The sequence below is a fragment of the Piliocolobus tephrosceles genome, chromosome 7 (genome assembly GCF_002776525.5).
Source record: "Piliocolobus tephrosceles isolate RC106 chromosome 7, ASM277652v3, whole genome shotgun sequence".
In the NCBI taxonomy this organism is placed as follows: Eukaryota; Metazoa; Chordata; class Mammalia; order Primates; family Cercopithecidae; genus Piliocolobus; species Piliocolobus tephrosceles.
Genome location: NC_045440.1, coordinates 9,815,793 through 9,834,758, shown reverse-complemented (window position 1 = coordinate 9,834,758; position 18,966 = coordinate 9,815,793). Strand labels below are relative to the sequence as shown.

Below are 18,966 nucleotides of genomic sequence, written 5' to 3'. Positions count from 1 at the left end.
GCTGGTTGTTACTGTGCCCAGCCTATGGATAGGAAAACTGAGGCTCGGGGTGGGGGGTGGGGGTCAGGGACTTGCCTAAGGGCTCATGGCCAAGACCATGAGTGAAGCAGGGGTGAGACTCTGGAGCCTGCACTCCACTCCACTCCTGTCTGCTCTGCTTCTCAAAGAGGAGAAAAGCCCAGAATGATTCTGTGCCCTCAGGAGCCTGCCCTGGTTCTGTTCCTGTTCTGGGACACAGGGCAGGTGTCACGCTGTTCTGCAGCTCATGGACAAAGCTGGCTAGCCTGTGTTCAACGGGACTGGCTTCCGGGAAACTTTGGGCAGTTTTGTCTGAGTGCAGATAGCAGGAAAATGTCATTCCTACAGATGACCAGCGTCCATGCTACTGAACACATCTGTGGAGCTCACGCCCGCTGTGACCCGCTGGCTCACAGAAAGACAGCTCCAGGGGGTCCTGTCCCAGGGCATCCTGTCCCACAAGGCAGCTCCCTTGTTCACAGTGCATTGCATGACCTTTTCCTACCAGGGTTTGAATTCAGGATTCTCACTATAATTACTGGGCTGTGTCTAACATGATCCCCAGTGAGTGAGGGTCCTCGGCTCACACCTCCTATGGCCCCCATCCTCCCTCACTGCCCAGCTTAGCGCAGAAGCCAGTGGCAAGTCCCCTGTTCCTCAGATGTCTGGACATGGCCGTGTGAGTCTGGCCCTTACAGCAGGACACACAGACAGGTCTCATCAGAGCTCCAAATTTGCAGGCCAGATGCCCGTAGGAGAGAATGGGCCCCAGTCTTGGCACTCATAGGCCAGGCCTAGGATAAGGAGGAGAGCTTGCGGGCATGGCTGAGCCACCTCGGAGAGGTCCTCTGACCCGGTCTGGCCTGACCTTGCTTTTCTTCCTTCCAATTAGACCATTTGTGTTTTCACTTTCATTTTTATCCTTTGCGGTTTGTCTCTCCTGCTAAGTTTTCCATTTTCTTTTGTGTGCATGTGTGTGTTTGGGGAACTCTGTGGGAAATGTTTACAGCTCCCAGATACTGCAGTTAGGTGAGGTGGAGGTCTGGTCTAACAGTCAGGATCCTTCTGTCCCTGGTGCCTTGTGAGCCCCACCTTTATAAATGAGATCAGTTTTGTTGTCGTTGTTTTTTTTTTTTTGAGATGGAGTCTTACTCTGTTGCCCAGGCTGGAGTGCTGTGGCCTGATCTTGCCTCACTGCAGCCTCCGCCTCCTGAGTTCAAGTGATTCTCCTGCCTCAGCCTCCCAAGTAGCTGGGATTACAGGCATGTGCCATCATGCCTGGCTAATTTTCGTATTTTTAGTAGAGAGAGGGTTTCACTATGTTAGCTAGGCTGGTCTCGAACTCCTGACCTCAGCTGATCCAGCCTCCCAAAGTGCTGGGATTACAGGCGTGAGCCACCATACCTGGCCAGTGAGATCAGATTCTATTCTGTGATCTCACCAGGTTGTGAGAAGGCAGAGGCAACCTGGAAAAGACTGACTGGTGTCTGCCTGATTCTCCAGACACACAGTCAGCTGCTCTTCCTTACGGCTGCCCCAGAGCTCAAAGCCTCACAGGCAGGGCTGGCCACTCACCCCTAACTCTTGGAGGCAGAGCACGTCTCAGAGGGAAAGAGTTTGCATCAAATCCAGGGCACCTGCCCTGCTATGTGTGAGGTTTGGACGGAAGAACAGAAAATGAGCTTGTCGGGAGAGCAGAGATTACAGGTTGGCACCCTGGCCCGATATTACTAGTGAGTGGTTCCTGCTGCCAGCCCTGCCCACATTCATTTTCCCAGCATCCCTGCAGAAGCTGGGCTCAGAAACAGCTGGTTGGCTTTGACGCTGCTACTAGCCTGGGACTGCATGGGAGGCAGGATAGTGATTTTGCTCATTCATCTTTTTTCTTGCACCCATGTGTTTTTCAAAACTTTAAGAGATGAGGGCTTGCTGTGTTGCCCAGGCTGGAGTACAGTGGTGCAATCGTAGGTCACTCCAGCCTCAAACTCCTGGGCTCCAGTGATCCTCCCCCTCAGCCTTGCACAGCACCAAGGTTACAGGCGTGAACTCGTGTGCCTGGCCTCAAAACTTTTTAAACCTACTTCTAGCCAGCATTTCCTTTGGAAAAGACTCTTGAATTGCCTTTCCACTGTACAAAATAATTTCTTTTCTTTGTCCCAGATTTGCTTTTCTGTCTCACAGGAAGCCTCTCTATGCCCAGGATTTCTGAAATTGATACTTAGCTCCTCCTGGCCAAGTGTGATTTTACCATGTCTCCCTCCGACTTTACCTTCCAGCAACGGAGAACTTCATTTTCCTTAGAAAGATTTCGTAAGACAGCCACGATAAAATCTGCACAGTTCATCATCTGCGTGCACCTTTAATGTAATTTTAATGTAATATACATACCAATATTCACCTGACCGTCCTTAAAGCTGGGATGAGAGAACAGGGAATTCACACTTGCTGTGGACGAACCTACTTGAGTCAGGCCTCATGCTGAGTTTTACATCAGTTAACTGAGGCACTGGGTGTCCCCTCTTTGAGACAAAGAAGCAAAAATTCAACAAAATTTAGAAGACTTTCCTAAGAGTTGCATGGCCAGTAAGTAGCAGAATCTGACCAGTTCCAAAAGCTCTATTTTTCAAATTCACTATAAAAATAACAAAATTATATTAGAGGAAATTTGGAGACAGAGAAAGGAAGGAAAAGCTTTTACTTTCTTTTGTATTTTTCGTCTCTTCCATGGTACACGTGCTTGCCTGTGAGTATGGGTGTTTCTCCGTGTGTGCAAGCACCTGGTAATTCTGTCGTCCATGGCACCTGTTAATCTGTGTCCTTTAAAGTCTGTATTGTAAGCATTCTTGAGGTCATCTTTATAACCATCTTTATTCTTTAGAGACAGGGTCTCACTCTGTTGCCCAGAATGCAATTCAGTGGTGCAGTCACAGCTAACTGTAGCCTCAACGTCCTGGGCTCCAGTGATCCTCCTGCCTCAGCCTCTGGAGTAGCTTGTCCCACAGGTGCTGCCACTCAGCTAATTTTCGTTTTGTTTTGTTTTTTGTAGAGATGGGGTCTTGCCATGTTGCCTAGGCTGGTCTCAAACTCCTAGGCTCAAGTGATCCTCCTGCCACAGCCTCCCAAAGCACTGGGATTACAGGCATGAGCCACCATGCCCAGCTCCATCGTTTTCACTGTGTGCTATTCCATGTCACGAGTAAATCATGACTTACTGCACATTCCTATCCCACTGTATCCTCCTCATTCTCCCCAGGTGCTACCTTATAAATAATGCTGCAATGAACACCTCACACATTGGTCAGAATTTAAGATCCTTTGTTTAGGCTGGATTCCTAGAAATAGAATAAGTGAGACAAATAGTCTCCACATTTTTATAAAAACGAGTGCCCCTTTTACAAAGTATCTTTAAAAGTATCCATTGGAATTTATTTCACTCATATCAGATTTGACAATATCTACCAAAATTATAAAGTGCAAATGCCTCTGACCCAGACCTCCCATCTGGTGAATACATTCACAGAAGTTTTCACACACACACAAGTACAGACATGTATTTATAGCAGCATCATTTATAACGGCAGAAAACTAGAAACCACCAAATTTCCCTCCACTGAAGGCTCATTAAATGTACTAGGTTGTATTCATCAAATGGGATCCTTTGCAGGTAAAACATGAGGCGGCTCCATAGGTACATACATGGAATTTTAAATCTATTCCTTGTATTACAATCCTTTAGTGTAAAATAACACTAATAATGTTTATGTCGAGCAAGGTAAGGTTTAATAAAGCCGTGACCCACTTAAAACTAGAAAGGGAAATGGTAAATTCTGACAGGAAGGCCAGGATCTTCACTCAAGAACGTTCTTCCTCCTGTAGCCCGTCTCACCCAGCTATCAGAACACACATCCCAATCTAGGCACAGCTTCTGCACCTGTCTTCAGAATTACACCCAATGAAAGTGGACGTCTCTGTCCATTCCCCAGGCTCCGTGGCCGGCCAAGAGCTCCAGGGTTTTCTCATATGCTTTCTTCCATGCCGCACATGGCTCTGGGGTCAGAGAGATCTGGGCAAGAGCCCTGGCCCTGCCCCCAATCAGCTGGGCACTCCTGAGCAAGTCACCCCCACCCTCCTCTGATCCCCCAACTCTCTCCTGAGGCTGGAAACATGTTTGGGGTTATTGTGTGGATTACACGTGGTAACGCTGGAACCTCAGCATAGTGCCTGGGACAGGGTACGCACCAAGTAAGTCTTCGCTGTTACCATGATTACTTCTCTTAGCCACAAATCTGAGCCAGTCCTTGTTGACACAGGTAACCTTAGGACAGTCACAAACTGCAACTCAAATGTCAACGTGCAGCTCCTCTCTCTTGACTCCCAGAGGACAGGGTCATAATTATTTAACGTTTTGCACCTTTTCCTTGTAGTGATCAGTAATATGTTTAAGAAAAGAGAGATGTTTTATAACTTAGCTATGACATTTCAGAGAGGAATCAAAAGCCCTTTTGCTACAATAGGTAATATTTTTCTGGAAAGAGGAATGACTCAGTGCCTGGAATCATCAATGGCTTAACTAATGTTTGGTTTCAGAGTTTTCCTATTGAGACTTAGGGGGTTTTTTGTTTTTAAGAAACTATACTGTACTAGAATTCCCTTGTCGGATAACTTTACATAGTTGATGATCATTGAAACGTTTGGTGGGTTTGTGGGGACTTTTTGGCAAATACAGCCACAGTAAGAATTCTCTGTGGAATATATGATTTCTGTTCTGATCTGACGTCACCCTGCTGGCCATCCTCTTAGCAGATGTGAGACAGCTCTATGGAGATCAAGGTGGAGAGTTTGCCTCTGTTTCTGATCAATGCTTAAACTCCTTTCTGTGTCTTTCTGTATGTGGATGCAGCCATCAGTATAATTCTATTAAATTGCTTATTTGTTGTCATTAGCTATGTTTGGTTCATGCTGTACTTTCATCACCGTAGGGCGTGATAAGAGCTTTTAAGTCCTGTAATAATGCAGTTCAACAAAACCTATTTTTTGCCTGAGCTGAACTAAGCAGTTTTATTTGCATACATTTAAAAGACCAAAGTGCAGCACCGAGTTCAGGTAGTTATGTAAAATGTGATGAGACGCAGGAGCGATGTAATTACTCCCATGTGAATGCATTTCCCTCTCTGTGATTCTACTGGGTCAAGTGTATCTCTGCATTCATTAAACAAATGCGTAATTAATTACAGCAAATCAGCAACAACAACAAAATAGTCCCTTGCCCAGGCCCCATGTTTCAGTTCTAAAATCAGATGTTCTCTGTTGAATTAGGTGGAAACAGCCACGGATTCTGACACGGAGAGCCGCGGTCTGCGGGAATACCACTCTGTCGGGGTGCAAGTGGAAGATGAGAAGCGGTAACTCAGCCCCCTCTGACACGCGGTCACCCCCAAGCGAGAGCTCTTTGTCCAATGCCTGATGGAAGCTCCTAGATCCTGCTGGCCCTCAATCATGCCTGTGCTTGTGGAAACAGGGCCATACGTTTATACTTTTCCATTGATAGCCCCCAAGTATGAGTTAACACCCGCCTATGTCTTGTTTTTGCAAGAGGCAAGGGAGTAATTCTTTCCAAAGTAATTTGTCGCCTCTGAAAGCAGAGCAGCTGATGGCCTGAAAGTCAGAGTCCTTGATCCAAAGGAAAGAAGGACGGGCTGAGGCCGGGCACGGTGGCTCACGCCTGTAATCCCAGCACTTTGGGAGGCTGAGGTGGGCAGATCATGAGGTGAGGAGATCAAGACCATCCTGGCTAACATGATTAAACCCCATCTCTACTAAAAATACACAGAACTAGCCGGGCGTGGTGGCAGCGCCTGTAGTCCCAGCTACTCGGGAGGCTGAGGCAGGAGAATGGCGGGAACCTGGGAGGCGGAGCTTGCAGTGAGCCGAGATCGCGCCGGTCACTCCAGCCTGGGCGACAGAGCGAGACTGTGTCCAAAAACCAAAGGAAAGAAGGACGGGCTGAGGGTGACACCAATGCAGGCTTCACACCTTGTCATGTTTGTCATGTTAAACGTGAAATGATAGCAAGACAGCAAAGCACATTCAAGACCTTCGAATAACGTGAAGTTGTTTCACTTTAAAAATACTACCTGGAAACATAAAGTGATGTCCATTAGTATTATTTTTGCAGCGAGGCAGGATGATCATTTTAGTTTATATTTAAAATAGCATGTATTGTCTATTTCATAAAAACAAATTTTGATGAGAATATTACATTGTGAGGGCTCAGCCAGCATCTGATAGGGACAGTGTTGGGTGGCCTCCCTCATCAGGGAGCATTTTAGCACCTACCCTATGGAGATTTTTGATTACAAAGAGATTCCGACCCCAGCTCATGGCTTTCCCAGTTTCCAAGCAGACCTCCTAGAATCTGGCCATCCTCTGCACCTGGAAAGCAGGCCGGCTGCCTTCCATCCTGCTCTGTGGCTCAGTGTCCCTCCCGCAAAGGGAACACGTGGCAATGTTACTAACCAGCTGCATGCACAGCTGTGTGCTTCTGTGGGTTCAGCCTGCAGAGCCACAGGGATGGCTGCAGTAGCTGGGGCTATGTAGACACAGAGACACACACCACACAGGCACACACTACAGATGCACATATATACACATATCCCAAACACAGACATACAGAGCACACACACGTGCACACACACACTCACAGCATTCTCACCCAGCATGCTGGTCTCCAACTGTAAGCCCCTTCCTGCCGACTATTTCAGTGATGAGCTATGTGGAAAAGGATGACATTAAAATACAGACAGTGAAAATGTTTTTCAAACACCAAAGTCAGAATTTGGAGTCATTATTTTGCACATAGGGGTTAATGGGGACATATTAAGTTATCCAGACAGAAGTGGCTCAGGCCCTGAAACACAATTTGGAAGCCACTAAAACTCGGTATGATGTGGCTATTGTTTACATAAAAGAAGCAACTCACGACCTCGGCTGTATGAGCTCGTGGCATATTTCTGAAAGGGAGGTAGCGGTTTGCTAATAGCGGTTTCATGAAACACATTAACTCTCATTGTATCATTCAATCAACTTAAATCCCAAGTGGGCGTTTTTTAGGGCCTGAGAGTTAGGCAGATGTTCAAGTTTAACGATGTGCAAAACCAAATATTCTTCCATAGACAAAACACCAGCATATTTCACAGACAAACCACCACCCACCCTGGAGCTGCCACGTTGCTGCACTCAGGTGCGCTCCTGACAAGCTACATGTGGGATTCTGTTACACGAAGTCCTCTCAGAAAGGCTACCATCTCGCTTCCTTCCCTCCTTTTGCAGACACGGGCGTTTTAAACGTTCTAACAGCGTCACGGCTGCCGTCCAAGCTGACCTGGAGCTGGAAGGGTTCCCAGGCCACATCACCATGGAGGACAAAGGCCTCCAGTTCGGCTCCTCCTTCCAGCGGCACTCCGAGCCCAGCACCCCCACCCAGTATGGCGCAGTGAGAACTGTACGGACCCAGGGGCTCTTCAGCTATAGAGAAGACTATCGGACCCAAGTGGACACCTCCACCCTGCCCCCTCCGGACCCGTGGCTGGAGCCTGCCATCGACACAGTAGAGACTGGGAGGATGTCTCCGTGCCGCAGGGATGGCTCGTGGTTTTTGAAGCTGCTGCACACGGAGACAAAGAGGATGGAAGGCTGGTGCAAAGAGATGGAGCGAGAGGCGGAGGAGAACGATCTCTCGGAGGAAAGTAAGAGCTCAGGCTTCCCTGGGGCCTCTTAGACATCATTTCTCAGTAATGCAAACATGCACATCACAGCATTAATGGAGTAAAGTTCCTTCCTTTGGTATTCAAGTGAATGAAAATAAACGTGCTTTCTAGTATATCCCCCTCAATTCTAAGAAAAGATATAAATTACGTGAAAAGAGAAGCAGTCACTAAGATATCGATGGAAAAGTGTGTGTTCTGTTTTGTCAGGTAAGTTGAAGATCAACTGTGCTAACAGTTTTCTTGGGAGCACAGTTGATCTCATATTCCACCTAGCAGTTCTCTTGGATTTTGGCAAAAACTTCATTGGGAGCATTCATGTTATTTTCTAGTATTGTTACCAGCTCAAGCTTTACAAGAAAATGCCTTGGCATTATACCAAAGAAAAGTTGAAGGTAAGTAAAAGATTAAGTTAGTTAACTATGTGATGACGTACCCAAAGGTCTCCTCACCTGGGTGGGACGGGAAGGCCACGTCGTTCCTCTACCAGGTGTCACTAGGCAGATCTGTCCCAGCCCCTCTGGGGCTCAGCTGTGCCTCTGCCTCTCCACGTGGAAGGGGACAGCCCCTTATTCTCTACCTTCCTCCCATTTGCCTAGAGAAAACTACCATCAAGACAGTTCAGACCAGGCACAGTGGCTCACACCTGTAATCCCAGCACTTTGGGAGGCTGAGGTGGGCGAATCACCTGAGGTCAGGAATTCGAGACCAGCCTGGCCAACATGGTAAAACCCCATCTCTACTAAAAATACAAATTAGCCAGGTGTGGTGGTGGGTACCTGTAATCCCAGCTACTTGGGAGGCTGAGGCAAGAGAATCACTTGAACCTGGGAGGCGGAAGTTGCAGTGAGCCAAGATCGTGCCGTTGCATTCCAGCCTGGGCAACAGAGTGAGACACTGTCTCAAAAAAAAAAAAAAAAAGAGTTCAGAAGCAGCTCCCATTAAAAATTGCTGTATTTGACCTCTAAGCTAATACCACCTGTCTTTGTTTATAGATCAATTACATAATTGCACAGTACCTACAACTAGTGCTTATGTTGAACACAGCACAGTCTCACAAAGCTATTTCCGAATGTCTTGACAAATTATGCTCTTTCTAAAGTATTTTTCTTTTTCTTTGAATTTATTTGTACATTGACATGATCACTATAAATCCTGAACTTCAGAAGGATAGCTGAGATCCTTGGGAATTTGTCCCTGACATTCCATTTCTAGATGGCTGTTTTAACAGGGCATTCACTAATCCTAGAAACAGAAGTACAACAATGAAACTGCATTGACTGGGACTTACAGAGAACAACGGCCTTGGAGCCTCAGCAGTCTGAGAAAATCATTGCCGTGCTGATTTTTTATTGTTATAACTTAAGGTCTATACCTATGAAGAAAGAAAGAGATTGCCTTTAATTAACTAATCCTGTTCTTCCACATTTGTCTCTTAATCATCAAATTCCACGTATCCTTTACAGGAGGTGACGTTGGACACTGAGTGTTGGGGAGGAGATGTTGCTTTGGGAAAGCCTTCCACTTGACCCGCAGTCCCCGCAGTCCCCACAATCCCCGCATCACCCACGGCTGCACAGGGCTGGTGCAAGTCAGTGTAGCCGTGTTCCGATCGTTCACATGGCGTTTGCATTTCTCATGGTTAGGGTACATTTAGCAAGTGACTGTTCACGATTTTGACATCTAAAAATCACTCATTTTCTGCAGCATCTTCCCCCTTGTTGGTATATGCCTCAACTTGGCAAAACTGTCTTAATTATAAAAGGGATTTATAATCTTTAGCACAAAGATAAAACACAGAAAAACTGTATTGCCTAAGTTGATGCCAAATTCGAGTTAAATTGCCAGCTCTGGTTTGGTGCATGCTGACAGGGGCAGCGTCGGGCTGGGGTACCTTCCTTCCAGGATGAGAGCAGGTGGTAAGACCTGCGTGTCAATCAAGGTGTGTTTTCTACAGCATGTGGTTCCTAAAAGAACACTTTTGAGGAGGAGGAGAGAGGAAAAAATTTACAAATAGGTTATGTTCGTCAGGGCTTAGCCCATAAAATGCCTATAAAATTGTATCTTATTGTCATTTGAGTTTATCCCATTCAGGACACATTCAGAAAGTTCTGGTCTTCTTTGGAAGGTGTAAGACATTGAGAGGTGTTAGCCACCACTGTGTTTATAACACAGAGACTACATTCCCTGTCATTTTCCATGTTTAGTGTGTACTTTCAATTTAGTTTCTTCAAGGATTATCATTTTTGAAAAGATACCTTTAAAAAAAATAGAATCGGCCGGGCGCAGTGGTTCACGCCTGTAATCCCAGCACTTTGGGAGGCCGAGGCGGACGGATCATGAGGTCAGGAGATCGAAACCATCCTGGCTAACACGGTGAAACCCCGTCTCTACTAAAAATACAAAAAGTTAGCCAGGCATGGAGGCACCTGTAGTCCTGGCTACTCGGGAGGCTGAGGCAGGAGAATGGCGTGAACCCAGGAGGCAGAGCTTACAGTGAGCCGAGATCCTGCCACTGCACTCCAGCCTGGGCGACAGAGCAAGACTCCGTTTAAAAAAAAATTGGAATCCTCAGCTGGGCACAGTGGCTCACACCTATAATCCCAGCACTTTGGGAGGCTGAGGCAGGAGGATTGCTTGAGCCTAGGAGTTTTAGACCAGCCTGGACAACACAGTGAAACCTTGTCTCTACCAAAAAAAAAAAAAAAATTAACATTTTTAAAAGTAGCCTGGTGTGGTGGCACATGCCTGTCGTCTCAGCTACTCAGGAGGCTAAGGTGGGAAGATTGATTGCCTGAGCCCCAAAAGTGGAGGTTGCAGTGAGCCAAGATCCCGCCACCGCTCTAGAACAAGACCCTGTCTCAAAAAATAAAGAAACAATATCTAGACCGGTTCTCCCTGAACACATATGATAGGTCAGGTCCTATGCTGAATGCACTGCAGACCTCACTGATGCTCATCCCGATGGACTAGGTGGGTAGTAGTAGTGCAAGCATTCTACAGATAAACTGGGGCTCCGAGAGATTAAGATCTTGCCCCAAATCACAGAATAGCAGCAATGACTTGGGACTGGGAGTCAGAACCCTCTGACGTTGAAGGCTCTGCCTTTCCAGCAGTGACCCGGGTCCGGGAGTCACAGCCCTCTGACGTTGACGGCTCTGCCTTTCTAACCCATGGTCAAAGGTGTCAAGATGTTCCCTTACAGGAAGCACCCCCTCCACTGCCTGTTTCCACACTGGATGTGCATCCCCTGCTTTCTCCTGCTGTTTCAGACAAGGTTGTGTCCCATCCCTGACCCTCCACTGCTGTGACCCACATGTGGCCCACAGAGTCCCTCAGCCGCGAAGACAGAGGCCAAGGTTCTCCTGCATTAGCCACTGGAAAATAAGTGGCGGGAGCTATAAGGAGGCAAATTATTTCTCAAACCAAGAATGAAAGTCCTTACAATTAAAGGGCTTTAGTGCTGAGGCCCTGTCGCAGTAAGTCCTGGTTTTCTGTCACTGGAGGCATTCCAGAAAATTCTATACATTATGCCATAAAAGTACTACATGCAAAATTGAATTTGATGACATATAGGGACCCAGATCAATAGTAAGATTCCAAAATCTTAGGATATATAGTGATTTTTTTTTTTTTTTTTGAAAGGGAGTCTTGGTCTTTCTCCCAGGCTGGAGTGCAATGGCATGATCTCAGCTTACTACAACCTCCATCTCCCAAGTTCAAGTGATTCTCCTGCCTCAGCCTCCCAAGTAGCTGGGATTACAGGCACGTGCCACCATACCTGGCTAATTTTGTATTTTTAGTAGAGATAAGAGTTTCACCATGTTGGCCAGGATGGTCTTGAACTCCTGGCCTCACGTGATCTGCCCACCTTGGCCTTACAAAGTGCTGGGATTACAGGTATGAACCAACCATGCCCAGCCAGGATACCTAGTATTTAAATTTCACTTACCTTATTATTAGGCATCTGAAAAACTATTTTTCTTCAATAAGGTAGGGTGGAAAGTTAATTTTTGCTGCCTCCAAATTGTATTTCCCTAAACACATGTTTGGTTTTGTTGCGGGGTTTTTTTGTTTTGTTTTGTCTTGTTTTTTACCTTTTGGTGCCATCAGGATCCTCCTCTGGACTCTCTCAGCTCAGTGATGTCTGCATTCAACAGATATTTACTGATTTCTTATGATGGAGCAAGCCACTCTCCGATAGACAAAAATGATGCAACAATGAGTAAGACGTGGCAAAGGACCTAACCAATCACCTAACAGTGGGAGCAGACAGACCAGGGAAAAACTATTTACAGGAAGTAGAAACCGTTTAGTGTCATAAGAGAGGTGCAGATAAAGTACCTTAAAAACTCAGGGGTCTCAGCAACGCTTTCACCGGGGAAGATTCTGAGAAGGCTTCCCGGAGAAGGTGGCACCATGCTGGGCCTTGACGCGCAGTTGGATTTGGCCAAGGAGGTGGATGGGGATGATAGAAAAGGAGATTCAAGAGTCCACACAGAGGCAGAGAACTGGGGAGCAGAGGCCCCTTTGTCTCCTTCCTCTGGAGGAAGATCTTCACGTCAGCATTGCCCTTCACCCTGCTTGTGGGGAGGGTCTGCGCTACCTGACCTCTCAGAGCCCTCTCTGTCAGGGCCATGCCCCATGCCCTGGGGGACAGGTGTTTCTCAAAGGATGAAACTTCCCTAAAACTCCACCCTCTGCCGTCATTTGAGATTTTAGTCTCCTTCAATGCAGTGGTCACATTTAACATTTATCATCCACAGATAGTGCCTCACACATTGCCTGGCACAGAGTGCCGTGCAAATAGGAATGGGGAGGAAGAAAGGGAAGGAGGATGGGCCGTCTTAGCAAACAGGATGCCACACTCCTGCTCACACGTTTATAAAAGCAGAACATCTAGAATCCCAGAGAATCACCCGGCCGTCCTCAGTTTCAGAGGCTGGAAGTAGCTTATACACTTCGCATTCTATAGACATCCACTGAAATGATCCTGATTTTGCTTGTCTTTGCTCCACTATTTTTTTTTTTTTTAAGACGAAGTCTCACTCCGTCGCCCAGGCTGGAGTGCAGTGGTGCGATCTCGGCTCACTGCAACCTCCGCCTCCTGGGTTCAAGCAATTCTCCTGCTTCAGCCTCCTGAGTAGCTGGGATTACAGCTGAGCACCCCTATGCCCGGCTAATTTTTAATCAGAAAATGTAACCGCATTGCTATAAACTTTGAACACAAGGAACAGAGAATGGATGAACTTGATACCTTTTGTGATTTTCTTAATTTCTTTTCTTAAATTGCCCAGATACCTTCATCTTTTTGCGGACAAAGATGTCAAAACCCTTGTTATGCCTCTCATCTATGTACTTGGTCCATAAAACTAGCACAATATTAATCAAGCTCAGATAATTCCCTAAATGTTTAAAAGGTAAGATGATAACCTTAATTTCCAGTCCTAATTTTAGGAGCAGATACAGGGTTATTGGTTATGGCACTTTTTAAAATAAAGATTAAATTAAATGGCTTATGAGACAGACTCTGATCTCTGAATACTGAAATTTCCATTATATGAAGTAATTTTTGCACAAAATATAATTTCATAACACAGTTCCCTGAACTGATTGAATGAATCTAGATTCATTCAGTCTTCTATGGTTAATAAAACTATTGTGAACCCAAAGAAATGCTGGTCTGCATGAAGTCACATTAATGCAGGCCTCCTCTTGTTAATAAAAGTACTTTCAAGACATTGTAAATCATTACTAATGTTTTAAGATTTTTGTATTAATTATGTTAAACCAAATGGGTAAATACACAAAGGAAAAATCAAAAATTTGCACATTTTCTAAAACAAAAGGAATCCTTCCCAAGCTAAGACTTTATTGAATAATTCCATTGAGATGCAACTCTCATCAAGAACTCACCAAGGGAGCACACGTACACACAGGATCTTTCAAACGGTATCGGAAACTTCCTTGCCCCAAACAACTCCTCCTGAAGTAACAAATAATCTACGTGTTCACCAGGTCAGATGCCACATTCCAGGCAAACACTAATGCTGGGAGGAGCATAGGGATCTGCTCACTAAAGTCTCCTTTTACAGCCAGAATGACCACAAGTCATATTAACACAAGAGCTGGGGTCAGATGTGTGGCGTTGTATCTCCTGGGCCATCTTCCATCTGAGACACAAGGGTCCAGATGGGGAGAAGCACCCAAGTAGTCGGCACTCACACAGAGGTCAGCAGATGACAAAGAGCCCAGAGCAACTCTGAGAACGAGCAGAACACATGCTCCGTGCAGGGGACGAGGAGGACACGGCCACAGAGAAGCTGTGCCTGTGTCCATGGTTGACCCAGGCGGTCTCAGACCAACAGAGAAGATGGAAGAATCAGAAATACTGATGATGTTCTGAGCACAGCAGATGCCTGTGCACATATTGGCAGCTACCAGCCTTAGGGGTCAGTGCATCACACAGCTTAACAGAACGTCCACTGCTTCCAGACCTCCTGGGAGATGCAGGTCATGGACTGTGTCCATTGTGCGGATCCGACTAAGAGAATCAACCCACTGACCAGGCCTCTGCTAAGCACCTGTGAAGATGTCACCACACAACCCAACTAAATGGTCATGGGGAAATCAACAGCAAAGTGAAAAGACAACTCACAGAATGGGAGAAAATGTCAGCAAACTGCACATCTGACAAGGGACTAAGAACCAGAATATATAAGGGAGCTCAAACAACAGAAAAAAAACACACACACACACACAATTCAAAAGTGGGCAAAAGACCTGAATAGGCATTTCTCAAAAGAAGACATACAAGGGGCCAACAGGTATGTGATAAAAGATTCAACACCACTAACCATCAGGAAAATGCAAATCAAAACCACGGTGAGATACCACCTCATCCTAGCTAGAATGGCTATTATCCCAAAGACAAAAAAAAAAAAAAAAAACAGAGCTCATGAAGGTGGATAGTTCTCCAATCTACTCTAGTAGATTCCCAGAGACTGGGAAGGGAACAGGAGAGAAGAGGAAGAGAAGCTGATTCATACTAATGGGTACAAAAATACAGTTAGGTGGAAGAAATAAGTTCTAGTATACAATAGTACAGTAAGAAAACATGGTTAATAATGTATTCTGTATTTCAAACTAGCTAAAAGAATTGTAATGTTCCCAACACACACAGATAAATGTTTGAGGTGATGCACGTCCCCATCACCCTGATTTGATCATAGCACATTGTAGACATGACCAAATATCACATATGCCCCCAGGAATATGTACAACTGTGATAAATCCATTAAAAACACACAGAATAGATGTGCTCAAAAACATGAAAATGATGAGGCTCGTCTTCAAAGGAGATTTCTGGGAGCCGTAACTTAGGCAGACCCCACTACAAAATTAGTCACAAGGGAATCTCAGGGGATCAGAGAGGTTACAAATACTCAAATGATCATTTCAGACTCTACAAGTTTTATAAAAATCCATCTCAAATATTAGAACACCAGAATAGTGTAAATTATGTTACTTCATACCAAATTTAGATAGAATTGGAATTATAGAAAAAGTAAAAGAGCCAAGTATGTTAATCAAATTTCTTTGTACATCAAAGGCAAGGGTTCTAGCAGGTTCTTTGTGAATTTGCATTCGGATGAGAATTAGTCCTTAGTGTAGCTCCTGCAAGAGTCTAAACTATGGCGAAATTAGAGACGTATACTGGAAGAGAATAAATTGAATTTTCACTTCAACTTCTTTGCAATTTTAGGAAGCTATTTACATTATAGGTATCAGAGAGGATCATTCTCATTCACTGAACAGCAAAATTCTCCTGCCATTAGCAGGCATATCATTAGCTACACTCTTTGACATTCATTATCTCTCCCTAGCAATATTCAATTTATTCCCTTTATAATAACTCTCCACTACATTAAATCGATACCAAGATATTGCCCATGTATTCATGTTGTGTTAGAGAGTATAAATTGAAGTACTTTGTATTAACAGTTGAGTTGAATTCCACTCTAAGAGAAATGTGAAAATTGGGGATTAAACTTCAAATTTTAAAAAACTGATAGACTTTAATTACAGTTTGAGGAAGAATAGAGTTGGCAAAATAAATTCATTTATTCATCCACTTCTATATATTTCTGCAGCAACCACTTGCTTAAAATAGTCCCTTTAAATATCTTCATTAATTACCCAGGTTTTAGAATACAAAAGAAATAGAAATTCAACATTTCAAAAGCAAAGATGATTCCTCCCCTCATCATCAGCGAGACCAAGGCTGCAGAACACGTTCATTTTGGGGGCATCGGCACGCAGAGGAAGGATGAGGTGCTTTCACCATCACCCCTTTCAAGAAACCGCTCAAGCCCCAACGCCTCCAGCTGCATCTCGACCGCAGCGGCCCCTCCACTCCCCTCACCCCAACTCAGAGCCCTGCCAGCTCCATCCTATGCCACATGGGCAGGGGCTCCAGCCTTCCTTCTCCAGTCCTCCCCTCCCTGCTCTGTTCCCAGGCTGGCTGGCAAATCAGATCCATGGAAGAACAGCCTGTCTTGAAGTGGATTTGTGAGCAGCACGGGGCCCTGGTGTTAAGATGCCCGACAGACAACCTTCCATTCTTCAAGACTGAAATGATGCCAAAGTGTTATCCGAGTTATTTGCTTTTACTAAAGTTATGCTTTCTTCATCTTTTTCACACCCTAGAAGCAATGGAGAATTAGATGATATTCAGGAACTACTGTCACCTTCGTGGGGGTGACAGTGGCCCTGGTCCTACAAGGTGGTCGCAGGTAAAGGGCTCAGGAAGAGAGAACACAGGACAACACTAACAGCCATCTCCACGGAACGGGGAGGGAGCTGTGGGTTCCACTTTTCTTCCCCATTTTCTGCATGTGTGAAAAGTTTCATAATAAAACTTTGGGGAGCAAAACAATCTTCATTTTAGAAAAATAAGACAGAAAAGGATGTTTTTAAGTCCATTATCCCACCCAGGAGAAAACATGTGGCACAGAATGTCAGACCTTCCTGTTCTAAAAAACGAGGGATGCACCACACACCCTGCTGTGTGCTCGACTTCCGGGTCGCAGCGTGTCATGAGCCCTCTCAAACCAAAGTTATCTCTGCAACATCATTTTCACCTAGCTCATAGCATTTTATTACATGAACATTAAGGCCCTTTGTGCCCATGGCATGTGGTTCTTCTTCCCTAAAGTTGGGCTAAGGAGGAGACACTGCAGCGCCCTAGCTTGGGCGGCAGGATGCCAGGGTCTGTGATGCCAGTTTCTGGATCGTGTGGAATGAATCTCACCAGTAACTGTTTCTGGGACTGACTGTTAAGGAATGTTTGGGGAAAGAGCTGTTGTGGAAGAACCTCCACGGGGATTGAGTTCACTTCCCTGGACCTCGGTTTCTATTTCTGGAAATGCTGTCTAGGCTTCCACGGTCAGGTGTGCCCTGGGAGCCAGCGGGGGCATCTCCTAAACGCTCGAAAGAAACGGACTCTCTGGCTCACCCAGACCCCATGAGTCAGGCCATGCCTGGCACAAGATCCCCAGGCGAGGCACAGGTGGGTCTGCAAAGTCCCCTGAGCTCCAAGCACCTGCACGTCTCTAGGCAAAACCTCGAGCACATCAGTATTCCCTCGCGAAGCACGTAAAGCCGCAGATGTAAGTGGGGATGGATCTCCTCGCCTCTGCGTTCAAGGGGGCAAATCTCCAGGATAAATGCCCCCTTTTCCTTCCAGTGAAAGCAGGAGACAGGGTTGGGCTAGTTAAACCAGCAGCACTTTCAGTTTTAGGGTGGGTCGTGTAGGTTAGTGATTTGTGCTCTGCAGCGAATCTCCAGGGAGAATAAAAAGAGCAGGTGGAATAATCAGCTTGGCCGGAAGAAGCGGAAGATGCCTCATGAGCAAGCTCAGGAAAGACGGCCCCACCTTGAAGCGCCCATGCCGAAAGCCTTGACGGGGAGACTTGGTGTGAACTGAGAGGCAAGGAGATGCTTAGATCATCTGCCCCCTGCCTGGTGGGCAGCCTAGCCCCAAGTGCTGACCTAGGTACAGAAAAGCCACATACGTGTACTGGGCACGCTCTATGGAGTAACACTGAATTGTTGCTCCAGCAAATAAAACCTAGCTGAGATCTGTGGGCCCGGGGTGCACTGGTAAGAAATGGGTTCCAGTGGATTCCTGTGTGGCTTTGAGGATCATGGTGAGCTAGGATCTACCAAAGCTATTATTTACAAAGTGGGGACCAGGATGACAGCAGACTCAAGAGTGGGTGTGAACACCGGGGAGGAGGAAAATGAGAAAGCTCGGAAGGCTTGGAGACAGACTCCTTGAACAGAGTATTTTATTTGACTAGTCTAAACGCAAAAGTAGCTGCACCTATTTTTCTTGGTTAAATTATTTCCACTGATAGAATTATATTATGGCCAGTCATGGTAGTTTCACACCTGTAATCCCGGCACTTAAAGCCGCCAAGATGGAAGGGTGGCTTGAGCTCAGGAATTGGAGGGTGTAGTGAGCTACCTGCCACTGCACTCCAGCCTGGCTAGCAAAGCAAGACCCTGTCTCTAAAACACACACACATACAAGCCAGGTGCGGTGGCTCACACCTGTAATCCCAGCACTTTGGGAGGCCAAGGCAGGCTGATCACTGGAGGTCAGGCGTTCAAGACCTGCCGGGCCAACATGGTGAAACTCTGTCTGTACTAAAAATACAAAAATTAGCCAGGGTTGGTGGCAAGCGCCTGTAATCCCAGCTACTCTGGAGGCTGAGGCAGGAGAATCGCTTGAATTTGGGAGGTGAAGGCTGCAATGAGCCAAGAGCACACCACTGCACTGCAGCCTAGGTGACAGAGCGAGACTCCTCAAAATAAATAAATAAAAATAAACACACACACATACAGTATATTCTTTTAAAAAATTTTATGACTGGGCACAACGGCTCACGCCTGTAATCCCAGCACTTTGGGAGGCTGAGATGGGCAGATCACTTGAGGTCGGGAGTTCGAGACCAGCCTGACCAACATGGAGAAACCCTGTCTATACTCAAAATACAAAATTAGCCAGGCGTGGTGGTGCGCACCTGTAATCCCAGCTACTGGGGAGGCTGAGGCCGGAAAATTGCTTGAACCTGGGAGGCGGAGGTTGCAGTGAGCCAAGGTCACGCCACTGTACTCC

General features: G+C 46.0%; 1 protein-coding gene across 1 annotated transcript in view; it reads left to right on the top strand.

Moving 5' to 3' along the window:
- Positions 1-18,966, top strand: part of DLGAP2 (DLG associated protein 2) — an 885,559-nt gene that overhangs the window by 850,576 nt on the left and 16,017 nt on the right. The window contains exons 11-12 of the mRNA XM_026453900.2: positions 5,335-5,420; positions 7,348-7,763. Of these exons, the coding sequence (XP_026309685.1) occupies positions 5,335-5,420; positions 7,348-7,763 (502 nt within the window). The remainder of the gene's footprint in view (positions 1-5,334; positions 5,421-7,347; positions 7,764-18,966) is intronic.